The sequence below is a fragment of the Chiloscyllium plagiosum genome, chromosome 2 (assembly GCF_004010195.1).
Source record: "Chiloscyllium plagiosum isolate BGI_BamShark_2017 chromosome 2, ASM401019v2, whole genome shotgun sequence".
In the NCBI taxonomy this organism is placed as follows: Eukaryota; Metazoa; Chordata; class Chondrichthyes; order Orectolobiformes; family Hemiscylliidae; genus Chiloscyllium; species Chiloscyllium plagiosum.
In genome coordinates this window covers 74094996-74117151 of record NC_057711.1, presented here as the reverse complement: position 1 = coordinate 74117151, position 22156 = coordinate 74094996, and the positions used below count along the sequence as shown (strand labels likewise).

The 22156-nt window shown below is 44.7% G+C and overlaps 1 protein-coding gene across 4 annotated transcripts in view; it reads right to left on the bottom strand.

The window, feature by feature from the left end:
* mfsd3 (major facilitator superfamily domain containing 3) overlaps positions 1-22156 on the bottom strand; it is a 125229-nt gene that overhangs the window by 86828 nt on the left and 16245 nt on the right. For 2 of the 4 annotated variants that reach the window (XR_006314842.1, XM_043712139.1), the window contains exons 2-3: positions 14493-14821; positions 8353-9086 (exon numbers count right to left, since the gene is read on the bottom strand). Coding sequence is in view for 3 of the 4 variants with exons in the window: in XM_043712139.1 (XP_043568074.1) it covers positions 8353-9022 (670 nt within the window). In the remaining variant the exon portion in view is untranslated. The remainder of the gene's footprint in view (positions 1-8352; positions 9087-14492; positions 14822-22156) is intronic. The other 2 variants (XM_043712157.1, XM_043712148.1) reach the window with 1 other exon arrangement.

Genomic DNA, 22156 nt, shown 5'->3' with positions numbered 1-22156 from the left:
ACATCCTTACCAGTATAAAGTTCACCAAAGAGGAAGAGAACAATAACAACAGACTCCCCTTCCGAGATTTCATGATAGAATACAAACCCAATGAAGAGCTACAGACCAATGTTTACAGTAAAACCAGACACACTGACCAGATACTCAACTATAGGAGGAATCATCCCAACACCCCCAAACAGAGCTGCATCAGAACATTATTTAAATGAGCCACAACACACTGCAACACCCAGGAACTAAGAGAATCTGAGGAAAAACACCTGTACAACATGTTCAGGAAAAACAGGTACCCATTAAGCACAACAGACCTAATCAAGAAGACACAACACGCCCAGAAACTCTAACCACTCTGCCATATATTAAAGACATCTCGGAGATGACGATCAGACTACTTCGGGCCCTAGGCATCATGGTAGCCCACAAACCTACCACCACACTGAAACAGCTCCAGATGAATTTAAAGGACCCTGTACCAACAACCAGAAGAATGAACGTCATAAAACAAATAAGAAAAATGATAAGCAGAGGATTCAAAGGTCAGGATCAAAGAGAGCCACAGATAATGGAAATTGGACATTTAATGTTAAAAAGACAAGCCTTCAGGCTTTGTACCTTAATGCGCAGAGCATTTTGTAGTAAACCAAATTAATTAATCATGCAAATAGATCAAAACAGATATGATAAAGCAGAATTACTGAGATATGGCTGCAAGGTGACCAGGGATAGGAATAGAATATCCAGGGATAATCAGTACTTCGGAAAGGCAGACAAAAAGGAAAAGGTGGTGGAGTTACAATGCTGATTAAAGAGGAAATTAACACGATAGTGAGCAATAATGTTAGCTCCAAAAATGGTACAGTTGAGAAACAGCAAGGAGCAAAAAATATTAGTGGACATTGTATATAGACCTCCAATCTTGGGAATGGCATTAAACGGGAAATTAGAGACATATGCAAGAAAAGAACATCTGTAATTATGGGTGACTTTAATTTGCATATAGATTGGGTAAATCAATTTATAATAATATCATAGAGGGGTAATTCCTGGACCGTACGCGCGATGATTTTCTAGACTAATACATTGTGGGACCAACTACAGGGCAGGCCATCCTAGGTTGGGTATTGCGTAATGAGAATAACTGACAATCTTGTTGTGCAAAGCCCCTTAGGGATGAGTGACCATAACCTGATAGAATTTGTCATGAGGATGGAGATTCACAGCACCATAGAGTCAAAGAGGTGTACAGCAGGGAAATGATGTAGTTGAATCTGTGGGAAGGTTCTCGATTTACATAGAGGAAATTATAATGATATGAGGCATGAATTGGCTATGGTAGGTTGTGAGACATTAGTTAAAGAAGAGACAGTGGGAAGGCAATGGCAAATATTCAAAGAGCAAATGGGTGAACTGCAACAATTGTTCTTTCCCGTCAAGCACAGAAGTAAAATAGGAAAGGCTGGCAAACCATGCCTTACAAGGGAATTGGAAGATAGTATTAGATCCAAAGATGAAGCATATAAATTTGTCGAAAAACAAACAGATCTGACATGCAGGGCAGTTTAAAATTCGGCAAAGGAGGACAAACGAATTGCTTAAGAAGAGGAAAATGGAGTACGAGAGTCAGCTATAAAAGAGTTTCTGTAGGTATATGAAGAGAAAAATATTGGTGAAGACAAAAGTAAGTCGTATACAGTCAGAAACGGGGAAATTTATAATGGGAAACAAAGAAATGGCTGATCAACTAAATATATACTTTGTTTCTGTGCTCACAAAGGAAGCCACAAATAAGATACCAGAAATATTGGGGAACACATGGTCTAGTGAGATTGAGGAACTGAAGGGAATCAGCACTTGGTAGAGAAATGGTGTTGGGATTGAAGGCAGATAAATCCCCAGGGCCTGATATCTACATCCCAGAGTACTTAAGGAAGTGGAACTAAAAATAGTGGAAGCATCGGTGGTCATCTTCTAGGATTCTATAGTCTTTGGAACAGTTCCTGCAGATTGCAAGGTAGCTAATGTAGCCCCTCTATTTAAAAATGGAGGCAGTGAGAAATCTGGAAATTCTAAACAATTCAGCCTGATGTTGATAGTGGGGAAAATACTAGAGTTCATTATAAAAACATTAATAACTGAACACTATTAGTGCCAGAATCTGAAAGTGTCAGCATGGATTTATGTAAAGGAAATCATGTTTGACCAATCTACTGGAATTCTTCGAGGATGTGACTCATAGAATTGATGAAGGGGAGTCAGTGGACATGCTTTTCATAAAGAGATCAGCTTGTAAAATTAAAGCATATGGATTTGGGAGTATGTACTGAAATGGATAGAAAATGGGTTGGCTGACAGGAAACAAAGAGTAGGAATAAACAGGCCTTTGCCCAAACGTCAAGCAATAATTAATAGGGTGCTGCAGTGATCCGTGCTAGGACCCTAGCTATTCACAATCTATTTTAGACAATATAGACAATAGACAATAGGTGCAGAGCAGGCTATTCTGCCCTTTAAGTGAGGGAATGAATTAAAATATCACCAAATCTGCAGATGGAACAAAGATGGATGGGAGGGTCAACTGTGAGGAGGATGTAGAGATCGCTCAGTGTGATTTAGACAAATTGAGTGAATGGGAAAATATAAGGCAGATGCAGAATAATGTGGATAAATGACGATAACGAGGATAGCCACTTTGGGAGCTAGAACAGGAAGGTGGATTATTATCTGATTAAACTGAGAGAGAGAAGCCCATAGTGAGACCCGGGTGTCATTGTACACCAGTCACTGAAAGAAATCACACAAGTGCAGCAGCCGAAGAAGGCAAGTAGTATGTTCATAGAGAGGATTTGAATACACGTGCAGAGATGTCTTGTTGCAATTGTACAGACCCTTGATGAGACCTCACCTGGAATAACATGTGCAGTTTTGGTCTCCTTATCTGAGGAAGAACATTCTGTCCACGAAAGTAGTGCAACAAAGGTTTAACAAACTGATTCCTGGGATAGCAGGACTGACATATGAAGTGGGGTTGAATTGATTAAGATTATATTCACTGGAGTATAATATGATATTAACTATTCAGTATGGGTGGCACGGTAGCTCAGCACCAGGAACCCAAATTCAACTCCAGCCTCGGGTAACCGTCTCTGTGGAGTTTGCACATTCTCCCCGTGTCTGTGTGGGTTTCCTCCGAGTGCTCTGGTTTCCTCTCACAGTCCAAAGATGTGCAGGTTAGGTGAATTGGCCATGCTAAATTGCCCATAGTGTTCAGGGATGTGTAAGTTAGGTGCATTAGTCAGGGGAAAATATATAGTAATAGGGTGGGGAATCGGTCTAGGTAAGATACTCTTCATAGGGTCAGCGTGGACTTGTTGGGCCAAAGGCTTGTTTCCACACTGTAGGGATTCTATGAATCGGAGGAATGAAGAGGGAATCTCATAGAAACTGATAAAATGTTAACAGGACTAGACAGAGTAAATGCAGGAAGGACGTGCCTCACAATAAGAGTCCAGATTCAGTGGTCACCATCAAAGCATAAGGGGTAAAGCATTTCAGACTGAAATGAGAATGAATGTCTTCACCTATAGAGTGATGAGTGGTGGAATTTGTTATTATAGAAAGCAGTGAGGCAAAAACATTGTATGACTTCAAGAAGAATTGAACGTACACTTAGGGCTAAAGGGATCAAAAGGATATAAAGGGAAAAGCAGAGACAAGCTGTCGAGTTGGATGGTCAAGCATGGTCATCATGATGGAGGAGCAGGGTCTACTCCTGTTCCCATTTTCTATGTTTCTAAATAAAAGTTGGCCAGCCTAGGAAGTTTGGTTATGTCTTAAAATAAAGCTACAGAAACATTATTAAGAATCGCAAAATTTTAATTAGTAGAAAAGTATAGAAGCTTGTTAGAAGTTGCAGACAAAGGTGGAATCTTTTATACATCATGTTATTTTTGGGTCCTGAATAAAAGCATAATACTTTGTATTAGTATTCTAACATTTAAAAAAAGTGTATAATAAAAATAGCAACAAATTAAACACCATCAGTGAAAACACAGATTAAGAATTTTTTCGAAGAAAGTTTAGATAGACTGGGGTTGCTTTCCCTTGCAGCAGAGAGACGGACGTGATTGAGATGTGTAAAGTCATGAGGATCATAGACAGAAAGAAACTTTTCCCCTTAGTGGAGGGATAGATAACCAGGGGACATAGATTTAAGGTCAGACGCAGGGGGTTTACTGGGGTTGTGAGGAAAAAGTTCACTCAGGGAGTTGTGTGAATCTGGAACTCATAGCCTGGAAGGTTAATAGAGGCAGAAAGCCCCATAACATTTAAGAAGCATTCAAATATACACTTGCAATGTCAAGGCATACAAATCTATGAACTAAGTGCTGGTAAATGGGATAGGAATAGTTAGGTGGTTGTTTTTGGTCTTAATTTGTACTGCTTTCAGAGAAATGTATAAAGTAAGAATAACTTAGCATTGAAGTTGAAAACATTTTAGGTTGCATAATTGCTAGTAACATTCAAAACATTTGGCCCTGCCCCTTGAAATAATTCTGCAGTATCCATTGTTAATACACTGAATCTAGACCTGAAAATTGATTAAATTTAAATTTCTAGTATTGGATAGAACAGTTTTATTTTTTTCTGTTCATGGAACGCAAGCATCACTCACTAGGCCAGCATTTATTGTCCATACCTATTTGCGCATTCTTGCAATCTTGCACTGTAGCAGTCCTTAGGATGTAAGTACGCCCATAATGCTGTCAGGATTGGGACCCAGAATCATTGAAACAATGGCCAAATAGTTCTAAGTCAGGTTTGTATGTGACATTTAGAGGATGAATAGATGACTATGGATTTGATCCTAAATTTCTTGAGAAACTTAGGTTCTTTTTAGTAGAGATTTGAAAAACGTTTAAAAATGACAGTGAGACCCAGTTTCACAAGTCTATCCTCTATTTTTGACAGATTCCATTTGCTTTCATGCGGAGTTCAAACAAAGCTTAGTTAGCAAGTATTGCAGTCACAACTTTTAAATACCATTTAATTACTGTTTGTGAAGAGAAAGGTTGGTTGATCACCAGTGTACAGAGTGTCTTCACCTTGAGCTAAGGATTAAATGAAAAAGCTTTTTTTTTTATTTGGTTAAAGTACACCGCGTTGGTTTTGTATTAGTGCTATTTGCTGAAAGTTCTCTGGTGTCTTTGAAGGGCACAACAATTTGAGGATGCTTGTTTCTGCCAGCTTCTAATTCACATCCTTTAACATCCTCTACCGCACTGATAATAGTTCAGATAAACACACATGTAGAGAGAAATTTAATGTACACAGTTAAATCCTATTATGTTTGAGATCCAAATATAGGAAACTGACAGACATGATTTTTTTTTAACCCATCTATCTATGAATATCAAATAAGTGTTGGAATCCTGAAACACTATAAATTAGAATCTGGCATTACCTTCATTATTGTCATATGTCTACTCTTCAACATATTAATTTCTCATACATTGCACTAGAGGTTCCTTCACAACTAATTATGTGTACTGACAAGATTAAACTAAAACTATACCAGATTAGAGTGGTGTTGGAAAAGCATTGCAGGAGCAGGAAAATCGACATTTCGGGCAAATCTTGCATTCCTGATGAAGGGCTGTTGCCTAAAATGTCAATTTTTCTGCTCCTTGGATGCTGCCTGACCTGCGGTGCTTTTCCAGCATCATTCTAATCTTGACTGTAATCTCCAGCATCCGCAGTACCCACTTTCGCCTAAAACTATACCACCAGAGGGAGCAGACACACACAGTATTAATAAAACCACAAATCTCCTCTGCCACCAGAGGGAGCTTCACAGCAAATTCCTTTTCATCATTAACCCAATTTTCTCTGAAGATTTGAGTTCATCAAAACCTGACTGTCAAGACCTTAACTCACATGGTCCTGTTCACTCATCGCATTCAGCCACAACACAAGCTTCCCAGATGTTTGTAATCACTTTTCAGGCAGCTGCCATGGCTCCGTCTCCTTCAGTAGGCAAGGCTCCAGCAGCTCATCTCAACATGCAGATCTAGGCCACAAAGGAGATCTACTCATCCATCTGTCCGAATGGTGCTGCAACCAAAATTATCTGCTCAAAATACTACATCAAGTAGACCATTTGGTTTCTGAAATTGCAATTCCAGTGATGAAGAGATCGTGGAGTGCAGGTTCATAGTCCCTTGAAAGTGGAGCTACAGGCAGATAGAATAGTGAAGAAGGTGTTTGGTATGCTTGCCTTCATTGGGCAGTGCATTGAGTATGGGAGTTGGAGGGTCATATTTCAGCTGTATAGGACATTGGTTAGGCCACTTTGGAATATTGCATTCAATTCTGGTCTCTGTGCTATAGGAAGGATGTTGTAAAACTTGAAAGGGTTCAGAAATGATGTACAAGGATATTTCCAGGGTCAGAGAGTTTGCACTATAGGAAGAGGCTGAATAGGTTGGGGATATTTTGCCTGGAGAGTTGCAGGCTGAGAGATGACTTTAAAGAGGTTTATAAAATCATGAGGGGCATGGATAGGGTGCATAGTCAAAGTCTTTTACCCAGGGTAAGGGAGTCCAAAGCTAGAGGGCATGGGTTTAAAATGAGAGGAAAGATTTAAAAGGGACTACATTTTCACACAGAAAGTGGTGCATGTATGGAATGAAGTGGTGGAGACTGGTACAATTGCAACATTTAAAAGGCATCTGAATGGGTATATAAATAGGAAAGGTTTAGAGGGATATGGGCCAAATGTTTGCAAATGGGACTGGATTAATTTAGGATGTGTGGTCGACATGGATAAGTTGGACCAAAGGGTCTGTTTCCATGCTGTACAGCTCTATGGCTCTAAATAAAATAGTGATATATTTAGTGCTCCAGTTGATACAGTGGCCTCAGATCTCAGCTACATCTAATGGTGGGTGCTTCTCTTGAAGCCATGGATGGGATGGTGGGATCTGATCTCTCGTATCTGCCTTCAGCTGAAATATGTGTGGCAGTCATCTTTGTCATAGAAATGCCACAGGAGCATCTATAGAGACTGCTATTCTGCTGTCAATACAGCAGCAGCCTCTATCATGGGCACTTGCATTGTAGATGAACCTTCAGTCAAGTAAGACAAGGAGGCCAATCGTGATAATAATGCACCAAGAGGGGTAGCATCCTCATCAGTGGAATAGCACTCTGGTTCAATGGAGGGAAGGGGGTGATACCACCAGCTTGGGTGCAACTGGCATCCATGTCATGTCACGCCTGTTTGTGTCATCAACACCAATAAACAGGCATGCTACCTACAAGTAGAGGCTCGGTTGTTTAGCACTGTTGCCTCACGGTGCCAGGGACCCAGGTTCAATTCCACCCTCGGGAGACTGTGTGGAGTTTGAATATTCTTCCCATGTCTGTGTGAGTTTCCTTCAGGTGCTCCAGTTTCCTCCCTCAGTCAAAAGATGTGTAGATTAGGTGAATTGGCCAAGCTAAATTGCCCATAGTGTTCAGGAATGCGTAGGTTAGGTGCATTAGTCAGGGGAAATGTAGAGAAATAGGGTATGGGAATGGGTGTGGGTGGGAGGGTTGATGTGAACTTGTTGGGCTGTATGGCCTGTTTCCACACTGTAGGGATTCTATGGTTCTATGAATTAAAGAGCTCATCAACAGAGCCATGATGAACCCCAGCAGATTTGCTTCTGGTTTGATGTAGGATGTTCTTCCTGTTGGGATACCCCATTTCCATTGGAGGAATCAACCAACAGCAAGGGCTTCCCATGAGATAAGGCACCTGCCTTTTGACCAGAACATCCTTCACACCAGGACCTCCCTGACCTAACCCTTCGGGCTCACCCAATTTACATGCATTCCAGGGTTCCATTAATGAGACTCCTTCTCAGGTCTACTATAGTGCTACTGTGGTGTTCCTGGCTGGCAGCTCTAAGAGATGAGACATTCTACCATGTAGGGCCATCACCTCAACAATCAGTGGATAGGCCCACTGCTGGCCCCATTAAATTCTGCCAAATCTGCAGCACAGTAGCATAGATCAGTTCTTTGTAAACAATTTGTATTGATTTCAAACGATAACATTGCATTCAAGAGATTTTCTGACAAAGAAACATGTCATATATAACAAAACATATAACAAAATAAAACACACCAAGTCTGTCAGCATCTGCAGCAAAAATTCACAAGTTGTGCTTTGTGTATTTGGCGGCACCCTACTTCAGAACCGAAAACCAGAAAGATAAATTAGACTTTTAAAACAAAAATATTGATGAATATGGAAAAATACACTGACAGGATATTATTTTTTATCAATCATAATAATGTCACACTCACCTAATTTGTAAATGATGACATAAATTAGAGTCCAAATGGTTCCAGGCACATGAACTACTTCTTTTAGTATTTCACGGGGATTCAACACAGGCAACCTAGTTTCTGTAACAGAGGTTGTTGGAGGTTCAGGCGTGAAGCATGCACAAATGATAGCAATCACATAAATAACAGAGATTGCTACAAAGAGCATATCCCAGCTAATATGGTCCATCATTGTCAAAAGCCCTGCTCCTGAAACGACAGAGCCTGTCTTATAACCCACAACCTGGATGGTGTTGCCATAGCCAATTTCGTCATTACTGAGTAATCGTACTGCTATTCCATCAACAGCAATATCTTGAACTGAAGCAAGGAAGTTCATCAGCAGCAGAATGAATGCCAACATTGGGAAATCAGTCTTTGGATGCAGTTTGGAAATTATTAAACTACATAGAAACAGACCAAACATACTAGATAGCAGCCATTTCTGCTTTGTCCCATATTGATCCACAAATGGAGCCCAAAGTATCTTCAGTAGCCAAGGGAAGTACAAGAACTTAGTCAAACTAATTTTGGTATATGAAATTCCAATAGTTCTGAGGTAAATTGGTAGTAAACCAGATTGTAATCCATAGGGTATTCCTTGTACAAAATACAACAGGCCAAATAATTTCAATTTGTAGGGTGCCATTTCAATTGGATGTTCTCCAAGGTAAATCAAACACTTCCATGTATATCAGTGATGAATTCAATATCTGCAACAAGAACAAAGACAACAATTCTTTATACCCAACACTAATAACTTCATTTGTATCTTAAAGTAGCAGTGTTTTAGGTGTTAATTTTCAAATTGTTGGCTCAATATTAAAGAATAAAACATCTTATTAATAAAGTAGATTTACTACAGGCACTAATTGTATATGATTTTAAAACTGATTAAATACGCTCTTATAAGTGCTGTAGTGTATGAGTTAATTAAGTTGGTGTTTACAATTACAATTTTACCAGTGAAAATAGAGCTCCAATATCCAAATGCGAATACTGTTTAAAAGGCAATTTAGGATTTCTAACATCACTGAAAGTGGTCAACAAGTGTTTGTCATTTGCGGGGCCATATTGTGCTCAGATTAGTTTTAATCATTGAGTTAAACACAGCAGTAAATAAGGTTTTTTAATAATTCATGGGATGTAGTTGTCTCTGGCTAGACCAACATTTATTGCCCATTCTTAATTGCCCAGAGAATAATTAGGAGGAGACAACATTGCTGTTGATCAGGAATCACATGTAGGCTGCACCAGGCACATAGGGCAGATTTTCTTCTTTCAATATTAGTGACCTAGTTTTTTTTAAAATCTAAGTTATTTGGGTGGAACTGAGAAATAAGAAAGGGATGATAACCTTATTGGGATTGTATTATAGACGCCCTAATAGTCAGAGGGAAATTGAAAACAAACTTGTAAGGAGATCTCAGCTATCTGTAAGAATAATAGGGTGGTTATGGAAGGGAATTTTAACATTCCAAATATAGATTGGGACTGCCATAGTATTAAAGGGTTAGATGCATAGGAATTTGTTAAGTGTGTACAAGACAGTTTTCTGATTCAGTATGTGGATGTACCTACTAGAAAAGTTGCAAAACTTGATCTACTCTTGGGAAATAAGGCAGGGCAGGTGACTGAGGAGAGCACTTTGGGACCAGTGATCATAATTCTATTAGTTTTAAAATAGTGATGGAAAAGGATTGACCAGATCTAAAAGTTGAAGTTCTAAATTGGAGAAAGGCCAATTTTGACGGTAGTAGGCAAGAACTTTCGAAACCTGACTGGGGACAGATAAAGGGACGGCTGGAAAATGGGAAGCCTTCAGAAATTAGATAACAAGAGTCCAAAGAAAGTATATTCCTGTTGGGGTGAAAGGAAAGGCTGGTAGGTATAGGAAATGCTGGATGAGTAAAGAAATTGAGGGTTTGGTTACGAAAAAGAAGGAAGCATATGTAAGGTATATACAGGATAGATCGAGTGAATACTTAGAAGAGTATAAAGGAGTAGGAGTATACTTAAGAGGGAAATCAGGAGGGCAAAAAGGAGACATGAGATAGCTTTGGCAAATAGAGTTAAGGATAAAAGGGTAACTAGGGAGAGAATAGAGCCCCTTAAAGATCAGCAGGGTGGCCTTTATGTGGTGCCGCAGAAAATGAGGGAGATACTAAACGAGTATTTTGCATCAGTATTTACTGTGGAAAAGGGTATGGAAGATATAGACTGTAGGGAAATAGATGGTGACATCTTGCAAAATGTCCATATTACAGAGGAGGAAGTGCTGGATGTCTCGAAACGGGTAAAGTTGGATAAATCCCCAGGACCTGAGCAGGTGTACCCTAGAACTCTATGGGAGGCCAGGAAAGTGATTGCTGGGCCTCTTGCTGAGATATTTGTATCATCGATAGTCACAGGTGAGGTGCTGGAAGACTGGAGGTTGGCTAACGTGGTGCCACTGTTTAAGAAAGGTGGTAAGGACAAGCCAGGGAACTGTAAACCAGAGAGCCTAATGTTGGTGACGGGCAAGTTGTTGGAGGGAATCTTGAGAGACAGGATGTACATGTACTTGGAAAGGCAAGGACTGATTAGGGATAGTCAACATGGCTTTGTGCGTGGGAAATCATGTCTCACAAACTTGATTACATTTTTTGAGGAAGTAACAAAGAGAATTGATGAGGGCAGAGCGGTAGATGTGATATGGACTTCAGTAAGGCGTTCGACAAGGTTCCCCATGGGAGACTGATTAACAAGGTTAGATCTCACGGAATACAGGGAGAACTAGCCATTTGGATACAGAACTGGCTCAAAGGTAGAAGACAGAGGGTGGTGATGGAGGGTTTTTTTCAGACTGGAGGCCTAGTGGAGTGCCACAAGGATCGCTACTCGGTCCTCTACTTTTTGTCATTTACATAAATGATTTGGATGCGAGCATAAGAGGTACAGTTAGTAAGTTTGGAGATGACACCAAAATTGGAGGAGTAGTGGACAGCAAAGAAGGTTACCTTAGATTACAACAGGATCTTGATCAGATGGGCCAATGGGCTGAGAAGTGGCAGATGGAATTTAATTCAGATAAATGCGAGGTGCTGCATTTTGGGAAAGCAAATCTTAGCAGGACTTATACACTTAATGGTAATGTCCTAGGGAGTGTTGCTGAACAAAGAGACCTTGGAGTGCAGGTTCATAGCTCCTTGAAAGTGGAGTCGCAGGTAGATAGGATACTGAAGAAGGTGTTTGATATCGTTTCTTTTATTGGTCAGAGTATTGAGTACAGGGATTGGAAGGTCATGTTGCGACTGTACAGGACATTGGTTAGGCCACTGTTGGAATATTGCGTGCAATTCTGGTCTCCTTCTTAATGGAAAGATGTTGTGAAACTTGAAAGGCATTCAGAAAATATTTCCAAGAAGTTGCCAGGGTTGGAGGTTTGAACTATAGGGAGAGGCTGAACAGGCTGTGGCTGTTTTCCCTGGAGTGTCAGAGGCTGAGGAGTGACCTTATCGAGGTTTACAAAATTATGAGGGGCATGGGTAGGGTAAATAGGCAAAGACTTTTCCCTGCGGTTGGGGAGTCCAGAACTAGAAGGTATAGATTTAGGGTGAGAGGGGAAAGATATAAAAGAGACTCACGGGGCAACATTTTCACGCAGAGGGTGGTACGTGTTTGGAATGAGCTGCCAGAGCATGTGGTGGAGGCTGGTACAAATGCAACATTTAAGAGGAATTTGGATGGGTATATGAATAGGAAGGGTTTGGAGGAATATGGGCCCGGTGCTGGCAGGTGGGACTAGATTGGGTTGGGATATCTGATCGGCATGGACGGGTTGGACCGAAGGGTCTGTTTCCATGCTGTACATCTCTATGACTCTATAACAATTTTCATAACAAAGTGACATTAAAATAGTTTACATTTGAAAAATCAAAAAGAGAAATCTGTCAAATCTAGATTTCAGACTTTTAATCAAACTGTTTAGAGATGTTGCCACTCAACTCTGGAATATGTATGCTCCTTCAGGAATATGCATTCACATGGTCACAAACACAACATGTCACTGAAATAACTCCACAGAGGCTGGCACAGGTCGTTCTGCTATAGAAAACTGTGCTATGGAAAACTGCTAAAGAAAATCAAGTTGTACAAGGTCACTATAGAAAATACTGCATTTGCACAGGATAGTGCATGCAATTTTGAACTGGGCTTCAGTGGTGAGGAAAGGGGATATGGGACTGGGACGGGGAAATAGGAGGTCCCTCAAGTGAAAAGGGAAGAGGGTTCAGAAATCATCCCTTATTGCCCAGAATGCAGGTAAGAATCACCCACAGTGCTGTGGGTCTGGAGTCAAACGTGGGCCAGTGCAGATAAGGATGATAGTTTCTTTCCTTAAAGAATATTAGTGATCCAAACGGGGTTTTCCCCAACAATCGTCAACAATTTCACCATCATCATTCGTCTCTTAATTCCAAATTGTTATTGAGTTCATCTGCTGCAGCAGGACTTGAACCCAAATCCCCAGAACATAACCTGGGTCTCTGGATTAACAGTCCAGTGAAAATACCACTGGGCCATTGCTTCCCAGAGTGGGGATGACAAGGAAGGCCAGAGACCTAGGTGGATGGGATGGGGCGCAAGGAAGACCCAGAACTGGGGGAGTAGGGAGGAAGGGCACAAGGAACTAAGACTGTGGGTACAAGGAAGGCCCAGGAACTGGAAGGGCCTCTCTCCCTCTGGCTCCTTTCCATGCTCTTCTCAGATCCCCACTCCCATCAGTTCTCTGATCCCTCGCCCAAACTGGTCCCAATCTCCACAATCCCCCAGTCCTAAAAATCAAGATACATGTGGCAAATCTAGATTTCATTTCACTGTCAGTAATTAGTTTTCAAATGAAAACTTTCTTTTTCTGGTTTTCATACAATCCATATTTCATATAGTTCATACAATTAAATAAGTGGATTCAATGCTAAGGATAGATTAAGATGTTTTGGGCTTAATTAGCAAGATATGTTGCAATAAATATTATAAGATGCTAAGGGGTTGTGGAAGAATTTAGTGTGGTCTAAAGTTGAAAGTCAAGATGTCTGACTAACTCCTTCTTCAGCAAACAAATGAAGGTGAAGCTTTACAAAAGTCAAGGTATCAAAAGAATAGTTTCTTTTCTGTTAGGACAAAAAGGAATATAAGATGGAAAAAGACTGTAAAGATACAATGAAGCGAAAGGATGAAAAAGTGGAAAGTCCTAAATTTATTTAATGCAATAGTAAAATATAAAGGGATGAGGGCTGCAAATAGGTGGTACCCAGCTGTGATATATTTCTAAAAGCAAGCGTAGCAATTTACAACAAGTGGAGTTTATGGAGGCAATAGATGTCAAGCTGTGTGAAGTTGGGTTTGCAAACTCTGGTTGGACGTAACATTTGATCTCTTGCCACTAAATACCTGGCCCTCACAAGATCACCTAAAACATGTTCAGAAAAGATTTACCAAGATGTTGCCAGTAAAGGAGAGTTTGAATAATATACATTAAAAAGGCTGGATAAACTGGGACTTCTTTCACTGGAGGGTAGGAGATTGACAGTTGACCTTATAGAGGTTTATAAAATCATGAGGGGAATAGAAAGGGTGAATAGCAAAGGTCTTTTCCCAGAGGCAAAGAGGTCCAAACTAGTGGGCATATTTTTAAGGGGTGATGAGCAAGATTCAAAAAGGACATGAGAGGCAATTCGGTTTTTTACAGAGAGTGGTTCCTGTGTGGATTTAAACTGTCAGAGGAAGTGGTAGATGCAGGTCCAGCTAGAATGTTCAAAAGACATTTGGTTAGGAACATGAATAAGAAAGATTTTGAGGGATATGGGCCAAACAAGGCAGGTGGGACTAGTTTAGTTTGGGAACATGGTGGTCATGGACTGGTTCTCTGTTTCCATACTGTATGACTATAAATAAATACATATAAATCTATAAAATAATTCTACCAATGTCCAGAATTAAAAAAGCAAAAAAAAAATTCATCATAATTCAATTGGATGAGATTGACTACATGCCAAAAAGTCATTTTTGGAACTATAATAAGCAAAAATATTTTAAAGAAATACGTTCTTGATCCGTTCTTAAGTGGCTTGGAGACTCACCCTTATTTGCTGGGGTCTCCACAACATTCTTGTTCGGCTGATGAACCTAGGTGGCATAGGCAAAACGTGAGATATGAGTTATAATGGACAATGTCACATTAAGGAATATAGCCACCAGACCATGGGCTAATTTAGCGGTTCTCTTTTGAAACTGAACCAGCAGCAGTTCATTGAGAAGGCCGCTCTCTCAGCGAACACACGATCCACTCTCGGATAATCGGTTCCTGCTTGGGTTTTGCGTTTGATGACTTCGCCAGGGCTGAGCGGCGACGTTAATGTGATGGCCTGCTCTCCCCACGGGGGGAAGTGCACGAAGCTTTCGGTTTTTACTGCAACAAAACAAATAAACAAACAATGGTAGAACGTCCGGGGACAATGGGAGGTGATTGTAACAATCTGCAGTGTGACCCGGGGGGAGAGACTCAACACTGTGCCCCTCGCACACACTGGCAGTACAATACTGATATAGAATAGACAGCCTTGTACTGAGACTGTCTGGGCACAGTCTGACACAGTACAGAGGACCCAGTGCTGACAATGTCCGGGAACAGACGGATACAATTCGGAGCACCTTGTGTTCACACTGTCTGGGCACAGACTGATACACTACAGAGGACCCTGTACTGACAATGTCTGGGCACAGACTGATACAGTACAGAGGACTCTGTGCTGACACTGTCCGGGAGCTGTCTGGTACAGTAGAGAGGACCCTGTGCTGACAATGTCCGGGCACAGACTGATACAGTACAGAGGACCCTGCGCTGACACTGTCTGGGAGCAGTCTAGTACAGCACAAAGGACTCTGTGCGGACACTGTCCAGGGACAGACAGATACAGTACAGAGGACACTGTGTTGACACTTTCCAGGAGCAGTCTGATACAGTACAGAGGTCTCTGTACTGAGACTGTCCGGGCACAGACTGATACAGTACATAACACCATGTGCTGACACTATCCAGGAGCAGTATGGTACAGGACAGAGGACCCTGTGCTGACACTGTCTGGGCACAGACTGTTGCAATACAGAGGACCCTGTGCTGACACTGTCCAGGCACAGACTGATACAGTAAAAAAGGACCTTGTGCTGACAATGTTCGGGAGCAGTCTCGTACAGTACAGAGGACCCTGTGCTGACACTGTCCGGACACGGTCTGATGCAGTACAGAAGACCCTATGCTGACACTGTCAGGGCACAGACTGATATAGTACAGAGGACCCTGTGCTGACATTGTCCGGGCATAGACTGATACAGTAGAGAGGACCCTGTGTTGACACTGTCCGGACACAGACTGATACCATACAGAGGACCGTGTCCTAACACTGTCCGGGAGCAATCTGGTACAGTACAGAGGACACTGTGCTGACACTGTCCGGACACAGTCTGGTACAGTACAGAAGACCCTGTGCAGACACTGTCCGCGAGCAGTCTGATACAGTAGGGAGGACCCTGTGTTGACAATATCCGGACACAGACTGATACCATACAGAGGACCGTGTCCTAACACTGTCCGGGAGCAATCTGGTACAGTACAGAGGACACTGTGCTGACACTGTCCGGACACAGTCTGGTACAGTACAGAGGACCATGTGCTGACACTGTCCGGGCACAGAATGATACAGTACAGAGGACCCTGTGCTGACAGTGTCCGGGCACAGAATCATTCAGTTTAGAGTACCCTGTGCTGACACTGTCCAGGCACAGTCTGATACAGTAGAGAGGACCCTGTGCTGACACTGTCCAGGCACAGACTGATACAGGACAGAGGACCCTGAGCTGACACTGTCCAGGAGCAGTCTGATACAGTACAGAAGACACTGTGCTGACACTGTCCAGGCACAGACTGATACAGTAGAGAGGACCTTGTGCTGACACTGTCCGGGAGCAGTCTGATACTGTCCATAGGACCCTGTCCTGACACTGTCCAGACACAGACTGATTCAGTAGAGAAGACCCTGTGCTGACACTGTCTGGGCACAGTCTGATACAGGACAAAGGACCCTGTGCGGACACTGTCCAAGCACAGACCGATAGAGTATAGAGGACTCTGTGCTGACACTGTCCGGGCACAGACTGGTACAGTACTGAGGACCATGTGCTGACACTGTCCACGAGCAGTCTGGTACAGCACAGAGGGCCCTCTGCTGACACTGTCCAGGCATAGACTGATACAGTACACAGGACACTGTTCTGACATTGTCCGGGCACAGACTGATACAGCACAGAGGACCCTGTGCTGACACCGTCCGGGAGCAGTCTGACACAGTACAGAGGACCCTGTGCTGACATTATCCGGGCACAGACTGATACAGTACAGAGGACGCGGTGCTGACACAGTCCGGGAGCAGTCAGATACAGTACAGAGGACTCTGTGCTGACAATGTTCGGGCACAGAATGATACAGTACAGAGGACCCTGTGCTGACAGTGTCCGGGCACAGAATCATACAGTTTAGAGTACCCTGTGCTGACACTGTCCAGGCACAGTCTGATACAGTAGAGAGGACCCTGTGCTGACACTGTCCGGGCACAGAATCATACAGTTTAGAGTACCCTGTGCTGACACTGTCCAGGCACAGTCTGATACAGTAGAGAGGACCCTGTGCTGACACTGTCCAGGCACAGACTGATACAGGACAGAGGACCCTGTGCTGACACTGTCTGGGCCCAGTCTGATACAGTACAGAGGACCCTGTGCTGACACTGTCCGGAAGCAGTCTGATACAGTAGAGAGGACCCTGTGCTGACACTGTCCAAGCACAGACTGATACAGGACAGAGGAGGCTGTGCTGACACTGTCTGGGCACAGTCCGATACAGGACAAAGGACCCTGTGCGGACACTGTCCAAGCACAGACCGAACACTGTCCGGACACAGACTGATACCATACAGAGGACCGTGTCCTAACACTGTCCGGGGCAATCTGGTACAGTACAGAGGATATTGTGCTGACACTGTCCGGACACAGTCTGGTACAGTACAGAGGACCATATGCTGACACTGTCCGGGCACAGTCTGATACAGGACACAGGACCCTGTGCTGACACTGTCTGGGCACAGTCTGATACAGTACAGAGGACCCTATGCTAACACTGTCCGGAAGCAGTCTGATACAGTAGAGAGGACCCTGTGCTGACACTGTCCAGGCACAGACTGATACAGGACAGAGGACCCTGTGCTGACACTGTCGAGGAGCAGTCTGATACAGGACAGAGGACCCTGTGCTGAAGCTGTCTGGGCACAGTCTGATACAGTACAGAGGATCCTGTGCTGACACTGTCCGGAATCAGTCTGATACAGTAGAGAGGACCCTGTGCAGACACTGTCCAGGCACAGTCTGATACAGTACAGAGGACCCTGTGCTGTCACTGTCCGGAAGCAGTCTGATACAGTAGAGAGGACCCTGTGCTGACACTGTCCGGAAGCAGTCTGATACAGTACAGAGGACCCTTGCTGACACTGTCCAGAAGCAGTCTGATACAGTAGAGAGGACCATGTGCTGACACTGTCCAGACACAGACTGATACAGGACAGAGGAGGCTGTGCTGACACTGTCTGGGCACAGTCTGATACAGGACAGAGGACCCTGTGCTGACACTGTCCAGGAGCAGTCTGATACAGGACAGAGGACCCTGTGCTGACACTGTCCGGAAGCAGTCTGATACAGTACAGAGGACCCTGTGCTGACCCTGTCCAGGCACAGACTGATACAGTACAGAGGACCCTGTGCTGACAGTGTCCGAGCACAGAATCATACAGTTTAGAGTACCCTGTGCTGACACTGTCCAGGCACAGTCTGATACAGTAGAGAGGACCCTGTGCTGACACTGTCCAGGCACAGACTGATACAGGACAGAGGACCCTGTGCTGACACTGTCCAGGAGCTGCTGACATTATCCGGGCATAGACTGAGACAGTATAGAGGACCCTGTGCAGACACTGTCCGCGAGCAGTCTGATACAGTAGAGAGGACCCTGTGTTGACACTGTCCGGACACAGACTGATACCATACAGAGGACCATGTCCTAACACTGTCCGGGAGCAATCTGGTACAGTACAGAGGACGCTGTGCAGACACTGTCCGGGCACAGACTGATACAGTACAGAGGACGCGGTGCTGACATTTTCCGGGCATTGACTGATACAGTATAGAGGACCCTGGGCAGTCACTGTCCGCGAGCAGTCTGATACAGTAGAGAGGACCCTGTGTTGACACTGTCCGGACACAGACTGATACCATACAGAGGACCATGTCCTAACACTGTCCGGGAGCAATCTGGTACAGTACAGAGGACGCTGTGCAGACACTGTCCGGGCACAGACTGATACAGTACAGAAGACCCTATGCTGACATTATCCGGGCACAGACTGATACAGTACAGAGGACGCGGTGCTGACATTTTCCGGGCATTGACTGATACAGTATAGAGGACCGTGGGCAGTCACTGTCCGCGAGCAGTCTGATACAGTAGAGAGGACCCTGTGATGACACTGTCCGGACACAGACTGATACCATACAGAGGACCATGTCCTAACACTGTCCGGGAGCAATCCGGTACAGTACAGAGGACGCTGTGCAGACACTGTCTGGGCACAGACTGATACAGTACAGAGGACACTGTGCTGACATTATCCGGGCACAGACTGAGACAGTATAGAGGACCCTGTGCAGACACTGTCCGCGAGCAGTCTGATACAGTAGGGAGGACCCTGTGTTGACAATGTCCGGACACAGACTGATACCATACAGAGGACCGTGTCCTATCACTGTCCGGGGCAATCTGGTACAGTACAGAGGATACTGTGCTGACACTGTCCGGACACCGACTGATACAGTACAGAGGACCCTGTGCTAACACTGTCCGGAAGCAGTCTGATACAGTAGAGAGGACCCTATGCAGACACTGTCCAGGCACAGACTGATACAGGACAGAGGAGGCTGTGCTGACACTGTCTGGGCACGGTCTGATACAGTACAGAGGACCCTGTGCTGTCACTGTCCGGAAGCAGTCTGATACAGTAGAGAGGACCCTGTGCTGACACTGTCCGGAAGCAGTCTGATACAGTACAGAGGACCCTGTGCTGACACTGTCCAGAAGCAGTCTGATACAGTAGAGAGGACCATGTGCTGACACTGTCCAGACACAGACTGATACAGGACAGAGGACCCTGTGCTGACACTGTCCAGGAGCAGTCTGATACAGGACAGAGGACCCTGTGTTGACACTGTCCGGAAGCAGTCTGATACAGTACAGAGGACCCTGTGCTGACCCTGTCCAGGCACAGACTGATACAGGACAGAGGACCTTGTGCTGATACTGTCCAGGAGCAGTCTGATACAGGACAGAGGACCCTGTGCTGACACTGTCCAGGAGCAGTCTGATACAGGACAGAGGACTCTGTGCTGACACTGTCCAGGAGCAGTCTGATACAGTACAGAGGACCATGTGCTGACCCTGTCCGGGCACAGAATGATACAGTACAGAGGACCCTGTGCTGACAGTGCCCGGGCACAGAATCATACAGTACAGAGGACCCTGTGCTGACAGTGCCCGGGCACAGAATCATACAGTTTAGAGTACCCTGTGCTGACACTGTCCAGGCACAGTCTGATACAGTAGAGAGGACCCTGTGCTGACACTGTCCAGGAGCAGTCTGATACAATACAGAGGACACTGTGCTGACACTGTCCAGGCACAGACTGATACAGGACAGAGGACCCTGTGCTGACACTGTCCGGGAGCAGTCTGATACTGTACATAGGACCCTGTCCTGACACTGTCCAGACACAGACTGATTCAGTAGAGAGGACCCTGTGCTGACACTGTCTGCGCACAGTCTGATACAGGACAAAGGACCCTGTGCGGACACTGTGCAAGCACAGACGATAGAGTACAGAGGACTCTGTGCTGACACTGTCCGGGCACAGACTGGTACAGTACAGAGGACCATGTGCTGACACGGTCCAGGAGCAGTCTGGTTACAGTACAGAGGGCCCTGTGCTGACACTGTCCAGGCATAGACTGATACAGTACACAGGACACTGTTCTGACATTGTCCGGGCACAGACTGATACAGTACAGAGGACCGTGTGCTGACACTGTCCTGGCACAGACTGATACAGTAGAGAGGACCCTGTGCTGACACGTCTGGGAGCAGTCTGGTACAGTACAGAAGACCCTATGCTGACATTATCCGGGCATTGACTGATACAGTATAGAGGACCCTGGGCAGTCACTGTCCGCGAGCAGTCTGATACAGTAGAGACTACCCTGTGTTGACACTGTCCGGACACAGACTGATACCATACAGAGGACCATGTCCTAACACTGTCCGGGAGCAATCTGGTACAGTACAGAGGACGCTGTGCAGACACTCTCCGGGCACAGACTGATACAGTACAGAGGACCCTGTGCTGACATTATCCGGGCATAGACTGAGACAGTATAGAGGACCCTGTGCAGACACTGTCTGGGCACAGACTGTTGCAATACAGAGGACCCTGTGCTGACACTGTCCAGGCACAGACTGATACAGTACATAACACCATGTGCTGACACTATCCAGGAGCAGTATGGTACAATACAGAGGACCCTGTGCTGACACTGTCCAGGCACAGACTGATACAGTACAGAGGACCATGTGCTGACACTGTCCAGGCACAGACTGATACAGTAAAAAGGACCTTATGCTGATAATGTTCGGGAGCAGTCTGGTACAGAACAGAGGACCCTGTGCTGACACTGTCCGGACACGGTCAAGCACAGACCGATAGAGTACAGAGGACTCTGTGCTGACACTGTCCGGGCACAGACTGGTACAGTACAGAGGACCATGTGCTGACACTGTCCACGAGCAGTCTGGTACAGTACAGAGGGCCCTGTGCTGACACTGTCCAGGCATAGACTGATACAGTACACAGGACACTGTTCTGACATTGTCCGGGCACAGACTGATACATCACAGAGGACCCTGTGCTGACACCGTCTGGGAGCAGTCTGACACAGTACAGAGGACCCTGTGCTGACATTATCCGGGCACAGACTGATACAGTACAGAGGACGCGGTGCTGACACAGTCCGGGAGCAGTCTGTTACAGTACAGAGGACTCTGTGCTGACAATGTTCGGGCAGAGACTGATAAAGTACAGAGGACCCGGTGCTGGCACAGTCCGATACAGTACAGAGGACCCTGTGCTGACACTGTCCGGGAAAACTCCAGGAGCAGTCTGATACAGTACAGAGGTCTCTGTACTGAGACTGTCCGGGCACAGACTGATACAGTACATAGCACTATGAGCTGACACTCTCCAGGAGCAGTCTGGTACAGGACAGAGGACCCACTGCTGACACTATCCGGGCACAGACTGATACAGTACAGAGGACCCTGTGCTGACACTGTCCTGGCACAGACTGATACAGTACAGAGGACCCTGTGCTGACACGTCCGGGAGCAGTCTGGTACAGTACAGAAGAACCTATGCTGACATTATCCGGGCACCGACTGATACAGTACAGAGGACGCGGTGCTGACATTGTCCGGGCATTGACTGATACAGTACAGAGGACTCTGTGCTGACAATGTTCGGGCAGAGACTGATAAAGTACAGAGGACCCGGTGCTGGCACAGTCCGATACAGTACAGAGGACCCTGTGCTGACATTGTCC